General features: G+C 34.5%; 1 protein-coding gene across 1 annotated transcript in view; it reads right to left on the reverse strand.

Annotated features, from left to right (window-relative positions):
* The window catches only part of NEB (nebulin), a 103,603-nt gene that overhangs the window by 25,746 nt on the left and 60,324 nt on the right, over nucleotides 1-17,533 (reverse strand). The window contains exons 88-117 of the mRNA XM_026052142.1: nucleotides 16,844-16,957; nucleotides 16,131-16,328; nucleotides 15,738-15,842; nucleotides 15,453-15,557; nucleotides 15,055-15,162; nucleotides 14,573-14,680; nucleotides 13,544-13,651; nucleotides 13,015-13,119; nucleotides 12,819-12,923; nucleotides 12,478-12,576; nucleotides 12,116-12,226; nucleotides 11,846-11,950; nucleotides 11,066-11,170; nucleotides 10,544-10,648; nucleotides 9,337-9,441; nucleotides 8,958-9,062; nucleotides 8,215-8,319; nucleotides 7,586-7,690; nucleotides 6,608-6,712; nucleotides 5,853-5,957; nucleotides 4,318-4,422; nucleotides 4,036-4,143; nucleotides 3,252-3,356; nucleotides 2,529-2,633; nucleotides 2,306-2,410; nucleotides 1,964-2,068; nucleotides 1,723-1,833; nucleotides 1,283-1,393; nucleotides 722-823; nucleotides 496-594 (exon numbers count right to left, since the gene is read on the reverse strand). Of these exons, the coding sequence (XP_025907927.1) occupies nucleotides 496-594; nucleotides 722-823; nucleotides 1,283-1,393; nucleotides 1,723-1,833; nucleotides 1,964-2,068; nucleotides 2,306-2,410; nucleotides 2,529-2,633; nucleotides 3,252-3,356; nucleotides 4,036-4,143; nucleotides 4,318-4,422; nucleotides 5,853-5,957; nucleotides 6,608-6,712; nucleotides 7,586-7,690; nucleotides 8,215-8,319; nucleotides 8,958-9,062; nucleotides 9,337-9,441; nucleotides 10,544-10,648; nucleotides 11,066-11,170; nucleotides 11,846-11,950; nucleotides 12,116-12,226; nucleotides 12,478-12,576; nucleotides 12,819-12,923; nucleotides 13,015-13,119; nucleotides 13,544-13,651; nucleotides 14,573-14,680; nucleotides 15,055-15,162; nucleotides 15,453-15,557; nucleotides 15,738-15,842; nucleotides 16,131-16,328; nucleotides 16,844-16,957 (3,267 nt within the window). The remainder of the gene's footprint in view (nucleotides 1-495; nucleotides 595-721; nucleotides 824-1,282; nucleotides 1,394-1,722; nucleotides 1,834-1,963; nucleotides 2,069-2,305; nucleotides 2,411-2,528; nucleotides 2,634-3,251; nucleotides 3,357-4,035; nucleotides 4,144-4,317; nucleotides 4,423-5,852; nucleotides 5,958-6,607; nucleotides 6,713-7,585; nucleotides 7,691-8,214; nucleotides 8,320-8,957; nucleotides 9,063-9,336; nucleotides 9,442-10,543; nucleotides 10,649-11,065; nucleotides 11,171-11,845; nucleotides 11,951-12,115; nucleotides 12,227-12,477; nucleotides 12,577-12,818; nucleotides 12,924-13,014; nucleotides 13,120-13,543; nucleotides 13,652-14,572; nucleotides 14,681-15,054; nucleotides 15,163-15,452; nucleotides 15,558-15,737; nucleotides 15,843-16,130; nucleotides 16,329-16,843; nucleotides 16,958-17,533) is intronic.

The raw sequence follows: 17,533 nt of genomic DNA on the forward strand, positions 1-17,533 counted from the left end.
CAGAAGAATTAAAAGAAAGTGAAGGAAGGAATAAAACACAGAGGTTATAAATTCCCTTTCACCACCTTCCATGAATCTTCTCTCCAGCCAGTACAGAATGACCACTTCTGCTCCCATTAAAGACTGGAGAGTTTTAGCACTTGAGCACAATTCTTCATCAGCCTGATATCTGAGAAAGTGCCTTGACCTGCCTTGTACCATTATGCAGATATAAATGACTATGAGACAAGAAAAGAGAAAATCAAGTCTCACCGATATCACCGTAAGCAGAATCAGGCACTAAATCCAATAAGCTGTTGTTTATTTTACAAAAAAATAGCCTTGCAACAGGTTTTATTTTTTTCAGTGTGTTTCCCTTTGAAATATTTCCTTAACTCTCAATCTAGAAATAATTCCAATTATAATACTAACATTCTTCTATAAAATGATACCACATCTCAGCCAATCTGAATTAATTACTTTCACTGTTTGCAAGCAATTTTATTTTATTATTACCTGGCTAGTTAGCTTTGACACCTCCTTTGCAAGTTCAATATCAGGACGTCCCAGCATGGTTACACCTATGCCAGCTCCTCCACGCTTCTTATATTCAATCTAACACAGAGAAAACAGCAAAAGTGTATGGTTTAGCAGTGACCACATGCCTTTCTAATTACTTTTACTATTTGCAATACGGAGATTGCTGCTGAGTAGTTATAGAGAAGATTAAAAGAACACTCACATCACTAATTAACTTGGCAGCTTGTGTTGCTTTTTTAATATCTGGCCGATCTGCTATAGGTGTATAGTGCAGCTTGGATTTGGCATCTTTCTTGTATTCAACCTAAACCACAATGACAGAGGAAAGTAGATTATTGATGTCACGAGGAATATGCCTAAATAAGGACCAAATAGTGCTCATGAAAAAGTGCCCAGGATATTTTCTTTATTTGTATAACAAAGAATGGTTTTGGGAAACAATTTTTGCAAGTCATCTACCAATGAATAAGCACATGGAATTCTCTCTGTATTTGGAAAGATCTGGAAGGAATTTAAAAATTATTAATTTGATTTGCAACACATTAAATCTTATCATGTCATTAAATACAGACACGATTTTCAAAAAAATTCTTGTCTGTACAGTTTTACACCTGTAAATATTCACATATTTGTCCTTCTGAATTACATCTGAACATAAAGGTTGTGAGAAAATCCCAGAATAGATAAACTTGTATTTCTTTCAGCTGATTTGGTTTCAATTTACTTACACAAACTAATTCATCAAGGCACAAGAAAAACTTACAGTACTCTGTTTCTTAGCCACTTCCATGGCATGTTTCACTTCAGGAGGCTCCAGCATCACCGAGTAGTTCGACCTGCCTTTCTCCTTCACAAACTTCTTTTTATAATTTGTCTGTTGAGAACAGAGACATGTGTGATTTTGTTATCTCAGACAGATATAAATTTTACTGATATTTCGAACCAAGTTCAGAGAAACTGTTAAGACAGATAAAATGCAGTCTTCTAGGTTTCAAAATTTATGGTCCCCAGTTTGTCGGTCATAATTTGTATTTCAGCTCACTAAAACTTGCTAATTGTACTTGATGATTTGGGTTTATATTGTGTTCTGTGAAAAATGGAACTCCTAAGCTGTGCATGTACAAAGACGTACAGTTTAAACAGTCAGACTGTACCAGATATCAGGTAACAATGTCACCATAAATTACCACACTAGTTACTTACCTCACTGACATTCTTGGTCACCTCTTTCACATGAGCAGTGTCTCGTGTTTCAGGAAGGGTTGTATAAGACCCACGTGGAAGCTGCTTTTTGCTATGTTCTTTGTATTTGTTCTGAAAATAGAGAAGGAAAATAGCTTAAAAACAAACAATCCACACAAAATATTAAAAATCTATGGAAAAGAAAGGGAAAAGGAAACATAAGGGAAAAGGAAAGGGAAAGGACTGATGTCGGATGTGTTACCTCAGACACAAGAGAGCTGACATTCTTAGCCAGGAGAATCTGAGGTGTATCTGGAACAACGTGGTATGTTCCTCGAGCTTTGTTATGCTTCTCTTTGTATTTTATCTAGCAGACAGAAAGGATATGTAAAGTAATAAGTATCTTGTCTTCTGATAATCTAAAAAGAAATGACTAAGCTCTGCCTGCTTGTTAGTGCAAAAGTTTGCAGGTGATCCCATAGTTTCATGTTTGCCAAGATATTTCCAGACTATATATTCCTATAACTATCAAGTAGAATTGTACTATATAATCAATATACGGCTAATAACTATTAAACTTAGAGATATAAGATAAAGTACTTACATCACTTGCCAAGATGGCATTATTTAAAGCCAATACTGTGTTTTTGTCATCCGTGACAGAGAGTTTGCATCCTCTTAGGAATTCACGGTCCAGTTTGTATTCATACTGCAAGAAGAGAAAGCAAGTCACAACAAAAATGACACCAAACCTTTTACAACTTTTTTTTTCTTTCCCTCTCTATGGTGAAAAGGGGAGAGGTTTCAGTTTGTTCTAATTTCCTTACATCACTCTGTTGCAGAGATGACTTGGCTGCTTGCACAAAGTCAGGTCTATCAGCAATCCAGTGCCAATGAGCCTTGGCTGCTTCATACTTTTTCTTATAATCTAGCTGTTTATAGGGAAACAAGAAAAAATAGATTTATTTGAGGTTGTGTAATTTAGACCCCTAATTTACAAAGATGCAAATTTTCTTTTGGTCAGCACCAAACAAAGAGAAAATATGTGAAAAGAAGAAAAAAAGAAAAAAAAGTCTATCAGATGAGTGTTTTCCTCTGATTTATATCCAGTCCAGTGGTAGTCTATTTGCTCTATGTTTTTCCACCAGAATATGAGGAATGAACATGTCATGGCTTTGAGAAAAGTGGGTGTTTTGCCTGCCACCGTGGACATGTCTGCCACCATGGACAAAAGACTATAAACCACAGAAGTGAGAGCTTCCTAAAAAAAAAAAAAAAAAAAAAAAAAAAAAATTGCTCTGGCTGTAAGAAGAGCATTGCGGAGAATTTCAGAGGCAGTTATGTCTCTTGTTAGAGAAACAGAAAGGAGCTAAAAGAATAGTAGATGTCTATGTGACATACAGGGAACTTCAAGCAGAGTAAGGATTAGAAGGAATATATAAGCTCATTGAATTTCAGCAGAAATGTAAAACAATTTTTCTTGGTCTCTTTTGCTAGTCTCAAGCACTGTCCCAACCCAACGATGAAGGCATTAACAAAACAAAACTCACATTGCTGTTTAGCTTGTAAGCATGCCTTGGAGTCTTAATATGAACTGAATCAGCTATGACATTGCAGTGAGATTTATTCCTCTCATACAGCTCCTTGTATTTCAGCTAAAGAAAGAAAAATATAAAAAAAAAAGTTTATAAAAATAATACATTGAAGTTAGTACTGTAAAAAAGAAAAGCAGCAGATTATAAAAAATAGTATTAACTAATTAGCTTTTAATTGTCAAGAAAGCATTTTAGCAACAGAAAAAGGAATCCTAGCAACATATCTTAGTATCAACTATCCGCCTGAGAAAGTGGTCCTTTGCAGCAGTTCAGCACAGAAAACACTTGGGAAAACTCATCATGAAGTGTAGATTAAAAGTTACTAACATCTCTGAGCGGACAGAGTAATGGATAAATTGTCTAAAACATGGCTCCATAGAAGCAATTAGCCAAAATAGGAAAGGAAACTCAGAAGCAGACTCCCTACTAAATCCTTGCTTTCATTAGATACCAGTTCTAGTTCACAGCTTTTATTGCTAGCAAAGTCTGTTCTATTCCAGCAAAAATGTTGCAAGAGAAACCGCGGAACTTTACTTAATAAAACTTCCTAAACACTTCCAGATTCTATTGCATTATTTAAAAAGCATTAAATACACAAGGAATTTTATATTAATACACATTCTAGCAAGAATATATTTTATATTACAGCATTATATATGGATTAGAAGTATCACATATGAAAGTAAAAAGTAAATTATGTGTCTTTTTGACATCATAGATAAGGGTAAGGGATACTTACATCACTTATTCTGTCCTTGACCTTGCGCACGTGCAACAACATAGGGGTATCATGGATTGTAGTATAGCCTTTAGGCTTTGCTTTGTTATATTCCAACTTGTAAATAATCTGAAGATACAAAAAATTATTAGATCAGATTATTACTTGATAATGTTGGTTAAATCAAAAAAAATCAGGATGAGAAATATTTTATAATTGACTATTGAAATGACATATTGTAAAGCACTGTACTTCAAAGGTGAGAATTCACCAAACAAATTGCAAGGTGTTGACCACACTTACATCACTGATCTGTTTGTTCACTTTTGTAGTCCGTAAGTGTTCTGGAGTATCCACAACTGTAGTATATTTGTCTTTCTTCTTTTCATATTCCTTTTTATATTCAATCTAGTAATATGGAAGTGAAATAAGTTAACTACACCAACCAAGACAAAAAAAGACATGCTTTTCAAACACAACTTCACGACATACGTTTCTATTAAGACATCAGGTTGTAAAATAGCTCCACTAAAGTTTCCAGTGAAGCTTGAACATGCACAAACCAGACTTTGTAAACTCCATATGTGCCTTACAAGCTACTTCTCTATTTGTGTGACTAGTTTTACTGTCAGCTTCATTGAGTGTAAAAACTTCTAAATCATCAAGATAAAGCTGGAAAAGCAATCCTGGCATATCAGAGGCTTTTAAAAGTTGTAACGGGACAAGATCTCATTTTAAAATACTGATCATAATGAAGAGAAATGTTAAATTTCTCTTCATCTTCATTCTTCTTCTCCTACACAGCAGAAAATAAATTCACTGAATATATGATTATGCCAAGCTATTTTAAGGAATTGATAAAAGCACTGTATTTTAACTATTTTTTTAAGATCATCTTGTCTTAACTAGGAGTCCAACACTGTTTTGGCAGAATTCAGCGAGAACAAAATATACAAGAACATGCAAAGAATAATAATTTAGGTAGATAGTCTCACATCAGGTATAGAAGGTCACAACATATTTCTATGAAAAAAACTTGCATGCTAAGAAAAGTGCATTAAAAAACGCATGCTTTTGAAACACAAGTAGATGGACAAAATATAGACAATCATATACAAAGAACACAAAAACATGAAGTCAACCCAGATGAACATACAGGTCAGACAGAGTGCTATTCTTTTCTTCAAGCACACCTAGAAAGCTTATCTGCAAATATTTTTCATCAGAAAATAAATAAAAATCCATTGACAAACTGAATACTGTCCACTGATTGTTACATTACTGTAGAGGATATTATTAACTGTGCTGACAGCAATCAAGAAGAGCATTCCTCTCATGTCACTGGGCATCAACATTAGGCAGATTGTTAGATAAACATTGTAATCCTCTCTACAAATTCGATCATTATGTTCATACTGATTTACAAATGTACAGGGGGTCAATATGAGAAAATGTTTCAGAATGAGTATTTGGTTGGGAAAATGAGAGGAACAGTTAACACACTTTCTTAAAGGTTTGGGAAAGGTTTGGGTTTGGCTCTACCTAAGTATGTGAATTATCATAAAGAAGTATATACATTATTATTATTATTTGTAATGAAAGGAGAAAATGGAGGATCAGATCAACATGAGCTGGGGCAAGTTTTAATCACAGTAAACACTGTCTCAGATATTCTGTCATCGAGACTATTTTAAAACATCCAGAATTGAGCACATATGCAAGACTTTGAAGTCTGATTTCTGGGGAAATTTAGAGGACTCACAAGCATTATGCGTTAAAAATCCAAGCAGCTAAACCGTATATGTAAGGCCTCCTAAAGCAGCAGTTCTTCGTTTTACCTGGCTCCATAAGTATGTGTTGTAGAGTGCTCTCAGCATATCTGGCCTCAGAATTTCATTACATCCTTGTTTCAGCAACATCTTGGCAAAGGACTTATATTTTTTCTGTGCGTGCAAATGGCAACGAAGCACAAAAGAGACTTGTGAAGACCATGAACAACAGCACTGCTCTAGATCCCAGTCACTTTTAGAGTGGAGAGATTTAGGCAAGATACTGTATGTATTCATTCGGTTGTGCATACAACTTACATCTGTATAATTAAGAACAGCAAGTTCTTAAAAGTCCCATTAAGGAAATAGTGGAAATATTTGGGGGGATAGTGGAGTAAATCATAGATTAAGGCAAGGGCATTCAAAAGCAATATATTACACTGTTGCTTTATCTAAAAATGAGTAGGAAAATAATCTTTGTAAAAGTCACTAAAAAGAGGCAATAAAAAAATGCATGATACAACATCCATTTTTTGAAACCTCTCTGTTGATTTCAAATAGGCGTTAGATGAGAATCTACTTGAAGATTATGTCAGTTGATGCACAATATACATGAAAGTACATACGGTATCTATTAGCTCACTCAAAAAGTAACGATGCTTTTTGAGTGGTAAAACAGAGACTAACTGATCAACTGAACTAAAATATCACAATATCACAGGTGAGACCTATGATACTGCCAATATAGACATTTCAGGCAGGCAAAGATAGCTGTGAGTGAACCAGGCACTTTCTCGCAGAACTGGCCGGCGTTCCCACAGTACCTGACTGCTCAGTGTGGTCCCCCACTTGGCCAGGAGGTTCCTAGGATCATCCACAATAACGCTGTACCTATCTTTGAGCTTCTCATAGGCAGCTTTATACAATTTCTGCTCAGAATAGCATAATATATTGTAACAATGTAAAAGAAGAAAGTGAAGACACAGAGAGAGTGAAGAGATCCCGAGATCATAGTTCTAACCACTGAAATCTCAATAAATGCAATATTTAAATGTTGGGATTAAAGTCCACATCCAAAAGACAGAAATAAAGGGGGGAAAAAAAAAAACAGGAAAAAAGGGAGAGAAAACATGTCAAATCAAAATATGCATTTGTAAATCACTCCTGAAAGTCCTAATTTACAACTTAAGGACGCCTATATTCTATTCCTGCTGCTCTTCAGTAAGCTAGACTTTTTCAAAAGGCTCTGTCCTGCAAAAGTACAGCATTACATCTAGAAACTTTCTTGGTGATTTACACCCAGAGGCATTTGTTACCCTTTTGCTAATACATTGTCCTTATTTTCTCTTTAATCTACAGGAGAGAGCAAGTAAGTTAAGAATGAGAAAATTCAAGGCAGAATATACGTAATGGAACAAAGTTATGATAATTTGGAGAAAATATTATCCTCCAAACAATAATGAAATTTTGTTCAGTATTTCAAGAAAGGAACTGTGACTGTTTCTCTAAACCTTTGCAATCAACAGTCATTTTTTTCTCAACAGTTTCACTAAGCGAGAAGTATCTTTTTAATTAACATTTGTTTACTGGGCAGCAAAGAAGTTTCTTTGCAATTTTCATTATTGTAAACCTGTTCTGAGCAACTACTCAGGTAGAAATCTTGTCTTTCCTCATTTTAATCTGACCTTAAGACATTCTTCCTTTAACTCCTCGAGTCAAATAAAAAGCCTTTAACTCAGTGTGAACATATACAAAAACTATTACTTCAGTATGAGACACTACCAGAATCTTCTAATACTTACCTCATCCATTAACTTAGTAGCATATTTAAAATGCTGGTTAATTGGAGAATCAGCTACATACTTAAAATGAGACTTAGTCTTCTCAAACATCTCCTTGTACTTACACTGGAAGAAAAAAAAAAAAAAAAACAAAAAAAGGGAAGGAAAGACAGAAAAAGAAAGAAGGAAAGAGAGAAAGAAAAACAGAAATGTTACTAAATGTAAGGCAATGGAAATACCAAACTTGTAAAAACCATCTACAAAACTATGGTAGAATTAGTGAATATGTGTTTTTAACATATTTACAAACAAAAAATATTTCAGCTGCAGATGTAATAGTTTGTGAGATATAACTATCCTATTAAGGAAGCAACAGAATCTTCAAAGTTTCTCATTTATGAAGGTGGACTACGGAAAGATTACTACAAAATATATCTCACCAATGAACAGGGGGATAAGCAGACGATGATTTTGTCTCGTATTTCATTTCAGCAAGCCACCTATTTTCAGATGTTTTGTTCTATGTACTACCATTAGATATTCATATTCATTTTTTGACCAAAATTTGACTGTCTTTCTCTAAAGATGCAACTATGACATAAGCAACCTTTGAAGAAATACTTAGCAAGAAGGCACATTGTTTTACTTACCCCACTGTAGAGCACCTTATTCTTCTCTGCCAGAGCAAAATCTGGAGTATCCCATGCGTAGCAGCCAATGCCTCTGAGCCAGGATAAGTCTTCCTTATACTTAAACTTTAGAAAAGAAGTAAAAGGTTTCAGTCTTAAATGGCATTGAATGGTATCTGATCAGTACTAAAAAAAATATTTCAATACAAACAGAACTGCAAAGTTATTATTACTGTATTACTCAATTTTTCTGATAGCCTGGCACATATCTGATCCAGCACTATCTATTTGATCTCCTGCCTGAATTAAAAACAAAATCTATACAATTAATGGGTCGCTTTATAGCTCTCAAAAAAATCAACATTGGTTTGAATACAACCAAGGAAGGTCATCCAGAGTAAAACTCAATCTATCGCAATCAACACCTCCCACGATTTTACGTGCCTCTCAACGCACAGCCAGGAGACTACATGCTAACTAGAAATCTCAGGAAGAAACTTTTTTTTTTTTTTATTATTTTTTAAAATAACCCAAGTTTTTATTACAGCAAATACCACTATTGAAATTAATGGAGTAGTCTTAACTGGACTGAAATTTTAGCTATTTGATTTGCTCTGTCATTTCACAGATCTGTCAGGCAAAAGTAAACATCACTTCTTCATTTTCACTGATAACCTCTCAATTTTCTTAAGACATATGGACTTTTTTTTTTATTTCATAAAACTCCACTTAGCTTCTCAAATTTAGGATCTACTTGAACTCACATCACTAATAGCATCTGTGACTGCACGATGATGGAAATGATCTGGTCGGTCTGGAATAGATCTCCAGACTCCCAACTGACTCATGTAGTTTTCCTTGTATTTCACCTACAAAAATAAGTAAAAAATGAAGTAAAACAATTGTAGAACAGAACACATCAGCCATACAATGTTAAGATATCCCTATTTCTGAAATATCATAACTAAAAACATGAGACTGTGAATTACCTGCATTTGTATCTTCTGAAGGACAAAATTTAATATTAATAGTACTAATGATGTATTTCTGATTGTTTGAAATAATCAAATAGAAAAATAGTATAAATGGTATATTCTAGAGTATTAATTGGCAAAGAGAAATTAGGAAATGTTGAATACATACACTGCTGATATCATCAGTGACCTTTCGGTGATAGACAATATCCAAAGCGTCTTTCACAGTGTGGTATTTCCCCTTTTCATTCTCAAAGGTTTCTTTGTAGCGCAACTGGTAAGAAACATAACACATGAAACACATGAAATATATGAAAAAAGATATTATATTTACCTGTCAGGAATTGTTTTAGTTAAACATCCTATCTCTGAAGGCCTATATTGCCTTTCAACATCTTCAGGTAAGTCCTATAGAATTTCAAAAGGATTCAGTTGCCTAAAATCAATTACATTATGACTGAGAATCACGGTGAAAATTGCCCATCAAAGCAAAACTTTGCCCTATTTACTTTCAGACTGAAGCAAAAACATCCATGCTACCTTCCAAAAGAATAAAAGGGCTGCATTATGCAGAAAAAAAATATCATCCTTTCCTCCATATCCCAGTCTAGAAGAAAACAGGAAGATCACAGTTTGGGCAAATCTCTGGGGAGAAATTCAAATGTGCAAAAGAACTGGGACATTCATTTACAGAACTTTAAATCACTTTTAGGACAGCAATTGGACAAATCTACAAAAACAGTAGCCCAGGACATGCCCACTCAGGCTTTTCTGGGACTCTTGAATAACATGCAATTTGAAGTATATAGCAAAAGTCTCACTAATGAGTAGTCTACTTTTAGCCACTGCCTTAAGGCATAAAGCACTATTCCTCACTCAAAGGAGAAATTAATCTCATTCTCAAATCCCTACTTGCAGCAAGTCAGATAAACTTTTTTCTCTATGCATGAGTTCCCACTGAGATACAAGTTTATTTCTCACACTTAACTGAGATAAAGACATCTGACATATTCTGATGTATTCTATTCTGGCTCCAGTATCAATCATTTCACTCTAATCTGCTCTACTTGACGATTTCATTTGTAAACAATTTATTCTGAATCTATTTTTTCCTTTGCCCTAAGTCTACACGCAAAAGAAAATTAAAAGGAATATTAGGAAAGACAGACAGCAAGCATTACAGTGCCCTCAATCTGAGATTTACTAATCTCAGTAATATCTAATTGAAATATATCCATAAATGGAGTGACGTAAGTGCAGGATCCACTTGGACTAAGATATTCTGCTGTTTGCATGAAATTCTACCTATTGTTCCTTTTCTTACAAAAAAAATAAAATAAAAAAAAAAAAAAGCAAAAGTGTTCCTGGCTACATACATCGCTAGCATTCAGGTAAGCTCTCTTGGCTCTGATCAAGACTGGAGTATCAACGACAGGCGTGTATTTGTCCTTCATCTTCTCATACTGGATTTTATATTTTTTCTAAGGAGAGACAACAAGACAGAAAAGACAAGTTACACATTTTAACCTCAAAACCATTCATTAAACTATAATTATGGTAAGATGCTACACTGAATACCCAAAGACGTCACTCCCAAGAAGTGCTTTTTTCAAAACACTGGGAAACAAGATCAGCTTTTCAGCTATTTCTGAGTCTCATGACCCATATCCCTTAGATTCTACAACAAGCTCTTAAATAAAAATGCATCTTATAAAATACTGAAATGCATAAAAAGTGCATTGGTTTACCAAGTTAGCTTAGGAAATGTGGAATTTAAGCATAAAAGGCACAAAATCAAAGAGTAAACAGTTTTGAGCCTTGAATCTATCACTAAAAACAGAAATAAATTTCTAAATAGCTCAGCATAGCAGTATCAAACAAAAGAGCAGGAATCTTACCTCACTAACCATATCCTTTACATGCCTTGCATGGGTAAAAGCTGGAGTCTGACCACCAGCATGGTGATGGGGTCTCTCTTTTGTGGCAAGCTCCACATACAAATACTGCAGGAAGAAGAGAAGAACTCATAAATATACATTTGAAGTAAGTTTTACTTTATCCCTTGAGAAATGATTTTAAGTTGACAATGCATATATAACCACATAACTTATAACATAACTTACAGGAGAAAGTAATGTGTCCTTTCTCCTTCAACATTCTCTCAGTTTATCTTTCTCTATCAGTACTCTTGATATTTACTAAATGACAGCGACACACTCACAAATAAAAATGCCATATGCATGTGGCTTTAGTGACTTCTCTGCTCTGTATCCAGATCTAATTTTAGATAAAATTGTCCAAGGTATCTGTTTCTCTCTGGCAGGTAACATAACAAAATTTGTAGATAACAAATCAGTTAAAGTCTTACATAAACAAAGAACTGATGATGAGTAGACAAAAATGGATGAATAGAAGTGTTTATTTCTCTGAAATTTGGACTTTCTCAGAGAATTTGAACAAAACTATGACAGGACTCAGTGTTCTATTTCAGACAGATAAAGCTGGACATGTCCGTTATAAAGAAGTGGTCATTTGAAAAGAAAGAACAGTCATTTTCAAAAGTACTTTTTAGGAATTGTATATTGTTTTGAAATGGCCTGGGAAATTTTTGCTGTATTTCAATACAGTGTCAAGAGGGAGCCCATCCAGGATGGTTTTTCTCACTAAAAATTTGTTACCTGGCTCTGTATTTTTTGTCCTTGCTTGGCTCTTAAGTTATCAGGTGTATCAAGGATGGAAGTATACTTTGTCTTCAGCTCCTTTCCTGCAGCTCTGTAAACCAGCTGGAAAAAAACAAGTCCATTAATTATTTCTATTACAGATGTTCATTTAGCATCTAAACAATCACAACTTTGCATTCTATACTTTTGAAGAAAGCTAGTGAGAGGATCCGAGCTTTTTTTTTACTTATAACTTAAAAAGATGATCAAAAATAATACAGAACTTACATCACTCAAATGTGTTTTTAATTCTTGAACTGTCCTGTATTCAGGAGTATCCAGTACCACACTGTATTTATCCCGCATCTTCTTTGCATTATCAGTGTATACATAATTAGACTGAAAAATAAAAGCAGTATCATTTAGGAATCTGCCATTACTCTTAGAAGTAAACATTTTTACAGTGCAACTTAATAGAAAAAAAATCATACTCTTCTTCTGGTACTTTGAAGTAACTACCTACTTCCATGGTAAGAAATTTTGTTAGAGGTCTTCATGCGTTTTTATGGATTTAATTTCTTGTAAGTACTTATCATGCACTTCAGTAAATCCATAATTGTTACATATGCTTTTCAGAAAAAAAATCTCACCCAAAGTTTGCGCAGATGGCGAGATCGGACCATATCAGGAGTATCATACAGGAAGCAACCTAAGCCCTTCAGCCACATCAGATCCTCTTTGTACTTATTCTACATGGAAGGTAAAAGAAGAGAAATCAAAAGTTAACTGTTGGGATCACTAATCCCAGCTATTGGGAAGTCCCCAAACACGAAGTCTGTTACTTTGTTTTCTTGTTCTTTAACGAAGTGTTAAAGAACAGAATGCAAATAAAAAGTCAAATTCAACTCCTGCTAGCACGTGAACATGAATGAGTACAGCAGAAAGCGACCTGTTACAATGAGGCACCAGTATCTCAACAGAAGCTGCTTACATCGCTTGTGATGTCCCCAACATAGCGGCAGTGCAACAGCTGGGGTGTGTATGGCAGGGAAATCAAGTGTCCTTGCATCCTAAAGAAATCTGACTTGTAGATTTGCTGAAAGAAAAAGAAAAAAGTAACATTTCACATGTTTGATCATGCTGAATATTCTAAATCTATTCAATTTTTAAATGTTATAAAGACATACATCACTGACAGCTTCCTGTGTCGCTTTGACTTGACGGATTTCAGGTGTGTCAGGAGTGGTATGAATCTTGTCCTTGTTCTTGTGGTATGTTGCCCGATACAACCTCTATATCAAAGGAGACAGAATTCCACATGTTAAAACATAAAAACGTAAAACAGTGAGTGGGTTGGCGAAGTGCAAGTACTTTTCTCTTTAGTACTAGCACTTCGTTCTTTGTTTGTAGCATTTTTTACAGTAGTATATCAAATATATATGAAATATGAGATTCTGCTCCTACAAATGTTTAAATGCATATGTATAACCTCCACCCTATTGAAGTCAATGACCAAGAAAATGAGTACATATTTATAGTCTGTAGACCTAAAAATATACAGACCCACTGGCATAAAGATACAATAATTTCTATATAACTTTTATGGTAACAGTTTTATAGGAGTATAGAAATTTGGGGTTGAAGTTCAAAAAGCCATGCAGATCAACTCCAAGTTTGGATCAGCGATCCCTTGCCTTACATATATATTTACTGTACCTCATTAATGACTTGATTCACTTTCTTTACATTTTCAAACCCAACATCTTTAGGTCCCAGAGTATAGCCTTTAGCTTTCATGTGTTCATAGGCTTCTTTGTATTTCAGCTACAAAATGGAAAAAGAAATTTTTAGATAGAAGAAAAACCCACAAAAGTTGAATTTGCTTGTGATTTTATTTACTCTGTAGTTCTGGAAGTAATTTATGCAGCATAAAGAATAAATTTTAGAGCCACTTAAGTGAGATTTAGCAGTATCAGAGTCTTTAAAATACCTGGGCATCACCATTATTTTCATCTTTATAATGTGGCCTAAGGTAAATATTTTTTTTTCCCATATCTAATAAAATATTAGTAGCTGAGGAAAATTATATATTGAAATTAATTTATTCAGATAACAATGGAGTAACATTTAAATTCTGTTAAGACAAACATAATCAAAGGCAGGGCCTGGAATGCACTAATAGGTCTTAATTGCCTGGCCCAGTTTAACCTGGGGCCTCAGTCCTTGCCTGCTATGTGCTGTAAATGGATCTATATGCAGCCCTATCTCTAGCCTCATTTCCTGGATGGAGGTTTTACCTACATTTTAGCTAGCTTGCCTCTAATTATGGTTCTAACCCTGTCTTCTGGATATACCTTGGACCTTGCATCCTTATTTCCCATTTTGTCTCTGGCCTTGTTTCCTGCGTCTCCTGACTGGATCCCCCTGGATGGCTCCTGAATCTGGTTCCACACCTATTTTGTCTGGGACTATTGATGCTACTTGTTATCAACACCTGCTCTGCCCAATATCTCCTAGATAGTGTAGGACTGTACCCTGCTTGCTTAGGATACTGCCTTTGTCATGGGCACCCTCAGTTCATCCACCAACGTGGAACTGTCCTACCTGCATTCCTCTCTGACATTCAGTCTCATATCTGAGAAATAACTTAATGTCTCAAACAACTGTGCTCAATATAAAACTTCCCTTGAAAATATTCCTTGCAATATTGCCTTGCAAATCATGTTGCAGAAGGACATTACTTACATCACTGCCAATGTACTGGACATGTTTAGCATGCTGAAAGTTTGGAGTATCTGCAGGAAGACTGTATCCAGTAGGCAAAGCTTTCAAACCAGCCCAGCGATACAAATTCTGCAAGGAGAGAGGGTTTATGAGAATCATGTGAAATAGCTGAGACTACTCAACAGCTGTATGGAAGTATTTACAATTGGCAAAATATTTCCCAAACTTCTAAATAATTAGATATCCATTATCCAAATTGGATATTGGATTAGATTAAATGAGGACATCTTCCCACTCCATTTTTAAAGCTTCTGGCTTTTTTATCTGAAAAGCTACAAGAAGACATTAATTTTTAAATAATTTGCTTCTTGAATATAAGAGAAGTCTCTGGACTTGCAAAAAGAAAAAGATGCAGAAGAACTAGGAACTTGCATCAATCATACAGGAGAAAAATGTGCCTATTGCTTTTGGTATCCTGCTAGAAATAGAATTTTTATACTTACTTCACTCTGTATTTTGTGTGCATGCTTTGCCCGATCCAAGTCTACTGTTTTATCGGTAGGGGTCATTTTGCCTTTGATGTTTTGTAAATATTCACCACGATAGATAGTCTGAGAAAGGGGAAAAAAATAGAGGAGAGTCATAATAGTCATTGTTTCTCACTGTACATATTATTTGCACACTTATAGGAATATCTTTCAAAAAAAATCAAAAAAATCAGTTTTTCTTATTTAGGCAATTTATTGATTGTATTGATTGTGTTCTTTATCTTTATAATGGCATAGGCAATGAGTTGTGGGTATCAGCAAGAAATAATTAAAAATATTAAATGTTACTTTTCTGAACTTCTAAGGTAATGGTGTATGTAATACTGTAAATGAGATGTGATACAAACACTTACTTCACTCAAATTCATGCCACTGAGGACATTCTGGACATAGAGGGGGGTGTCCATGACCACAGTGTATCTATTCTTCATTTTCTCTGCATTAGATTTGTACTTAATCTGCAGAAAGAAATTCAAGAGAAAGATATATAACATTTTTGCAAATTATATTTGGACTAGATAAATCATTCACTATTTTCACATTATCCATATCCATATCACATATCCATTTCATATAATAGTGTGAAAAAAAAATCAAAAAATTAAGAAGCAGGACTAATGTAACCAGCTGTGACTCACATCACTGCGAAGGTCGTATGCGTGCTTAGCATGGAGAATTTCAGGAGTGTCCCAGACAAAGCAGCCAATGCCTTTCAGCCAGTTGAGATCATCCTTATACACCACCTACGGTATAAGAATAAAGAAACAATCAGCAGAGGGACTTCCGCTATGATCTAACCTCTTACAGCTAAAGTGAGTCTAAAACAGCCACCCACAGCAAGCAAGGTCTCTACTACTTTGATTTTCTTTTGGTTTGAGAAAATCAAAGCAATTACTTTGAAATGACTTACCTTATTTTTCTTCAATGTTTCAGTTTAACTAAGTGATTTTTTTCAAAGTCATTTCCTCTAACAGCATAAATAAAAAATTCTTTTTAAAAGTGAGCCAGGAATATATTATTTGCATACTTACATCACTAAGTTGATCAGTGACTTTTCGAACATGGGCATTGATTTGAAGATCTGGTAGACAAATCCACTCATGAAGATGTGTGCGGTAATCAACTTCACTGATTTTCTTCTGTGCATCTTTGGCAGCAATTATGTCTACCATGTCTGGAATAATGTGGATTTTGGTTTTATTCTTTTCATAGACTTCCTTGTACAGGCGCTGCAGAGTATAAACAATACATTAATGATGCTGGTAAATATTCAAAGCATTCACTACTTAAAAATACATGCTGACAAATTTTGCTGAAGTCAAGAATTCCATTTTCATGGAACGGTTGTTGAAAAGCCATCACTATGGTTATGACTAAAATTCAAAACTTGCTTGCTTAAAAAAATCTAAAAATAATTTGCAGACAGGGAACCTCACAGCCAATCATACTAATGATTGCTAAAATAAGATCTGTCAGCTTTTCACGGGACTCATGAAAACTAAGCAGTATCCTGTTTTAAACATACTCATTTTATATTAAAGGCTTAATGTGCAGATGATTTAACAGCCGAGTCAGAAACTTGAAAAAACACCTTTGTAAGTGTGATACAGTATTTAACAAATACTGAACACTGCCAAATGCATATTGAAATATGCTATCTGGGAGAATAAATGTGGTTCTTTGAATATCCCCTTATAAGATAAGTACAACTTTCTGAGGAAAATATACATTAAAAATTACTTACATCAATGTTAAGCTTTCCAACTCTCAGGCACCTTGCTGTGTTGGGATCATCCTCAACGCTTCTGGGTAGTGTGTACAGCGCTTTAAACTTGTCATATTCTTCACGATATTTTACCTAAGCACATGCAAAAAAGGGCAACAAAATAACTTACTCCAAACAAAATAACATCATTTTTTGGAACCAAATTCATCAGTGAGTAAAGAATGCAGTTAAGGTCAAATTATATGAGAAAGGCAGAGAAAGCTCTTCAGAGCAAGATTGTAGTTTTCTATTTTATTAAAACTGCAAGGAAAACATGCCATAACTATGCTATAAAAAATAACAATAGATGCCAGGAGATTTTTAAATAAAAAAGCTGAAATAAACAATTTATTTCTCTTTTGTTCCAGCTCCTTCATTTAAAGGTATCTATGAAGATGGTGACCTGTTTTAAGCTTCTGTTCATTAAAGTATGTTTCATTAATCTATGCTCAGAAAAGCATAACTTAAGAAAATACATAAAACTTAGTGCTTTCTGTGACCTTGACATTTATGAAACATAGACCTGAAAAAACTCAACCAGTATTTTCAAGAAATGATTTCTCTTACTATAAAATGTGGATTTTTCCACCATGTAAAGAAGCAGCAAAGCACTATTAACTGTTATTCAAGTGATTATCACTGAAAATTTTCTATCCAAAGATATGCATG

The sequence above is a fragment of the Nothoprocta perdicaria genome, unplaced genomic scaffold, assembly GCF_003342845.1.
Source record: "Nothoprocta perdicaria isolate Ctin4 unplaced genomic scaffold, notPer1 scaffold_84, whole genome shotgun sequence".
NCBI lineage: Eukaryota > Metazoa > Chordata > Aves > Tinamiformes > Tinamidae > Nothoprocta > Nothoprocta perdicaria.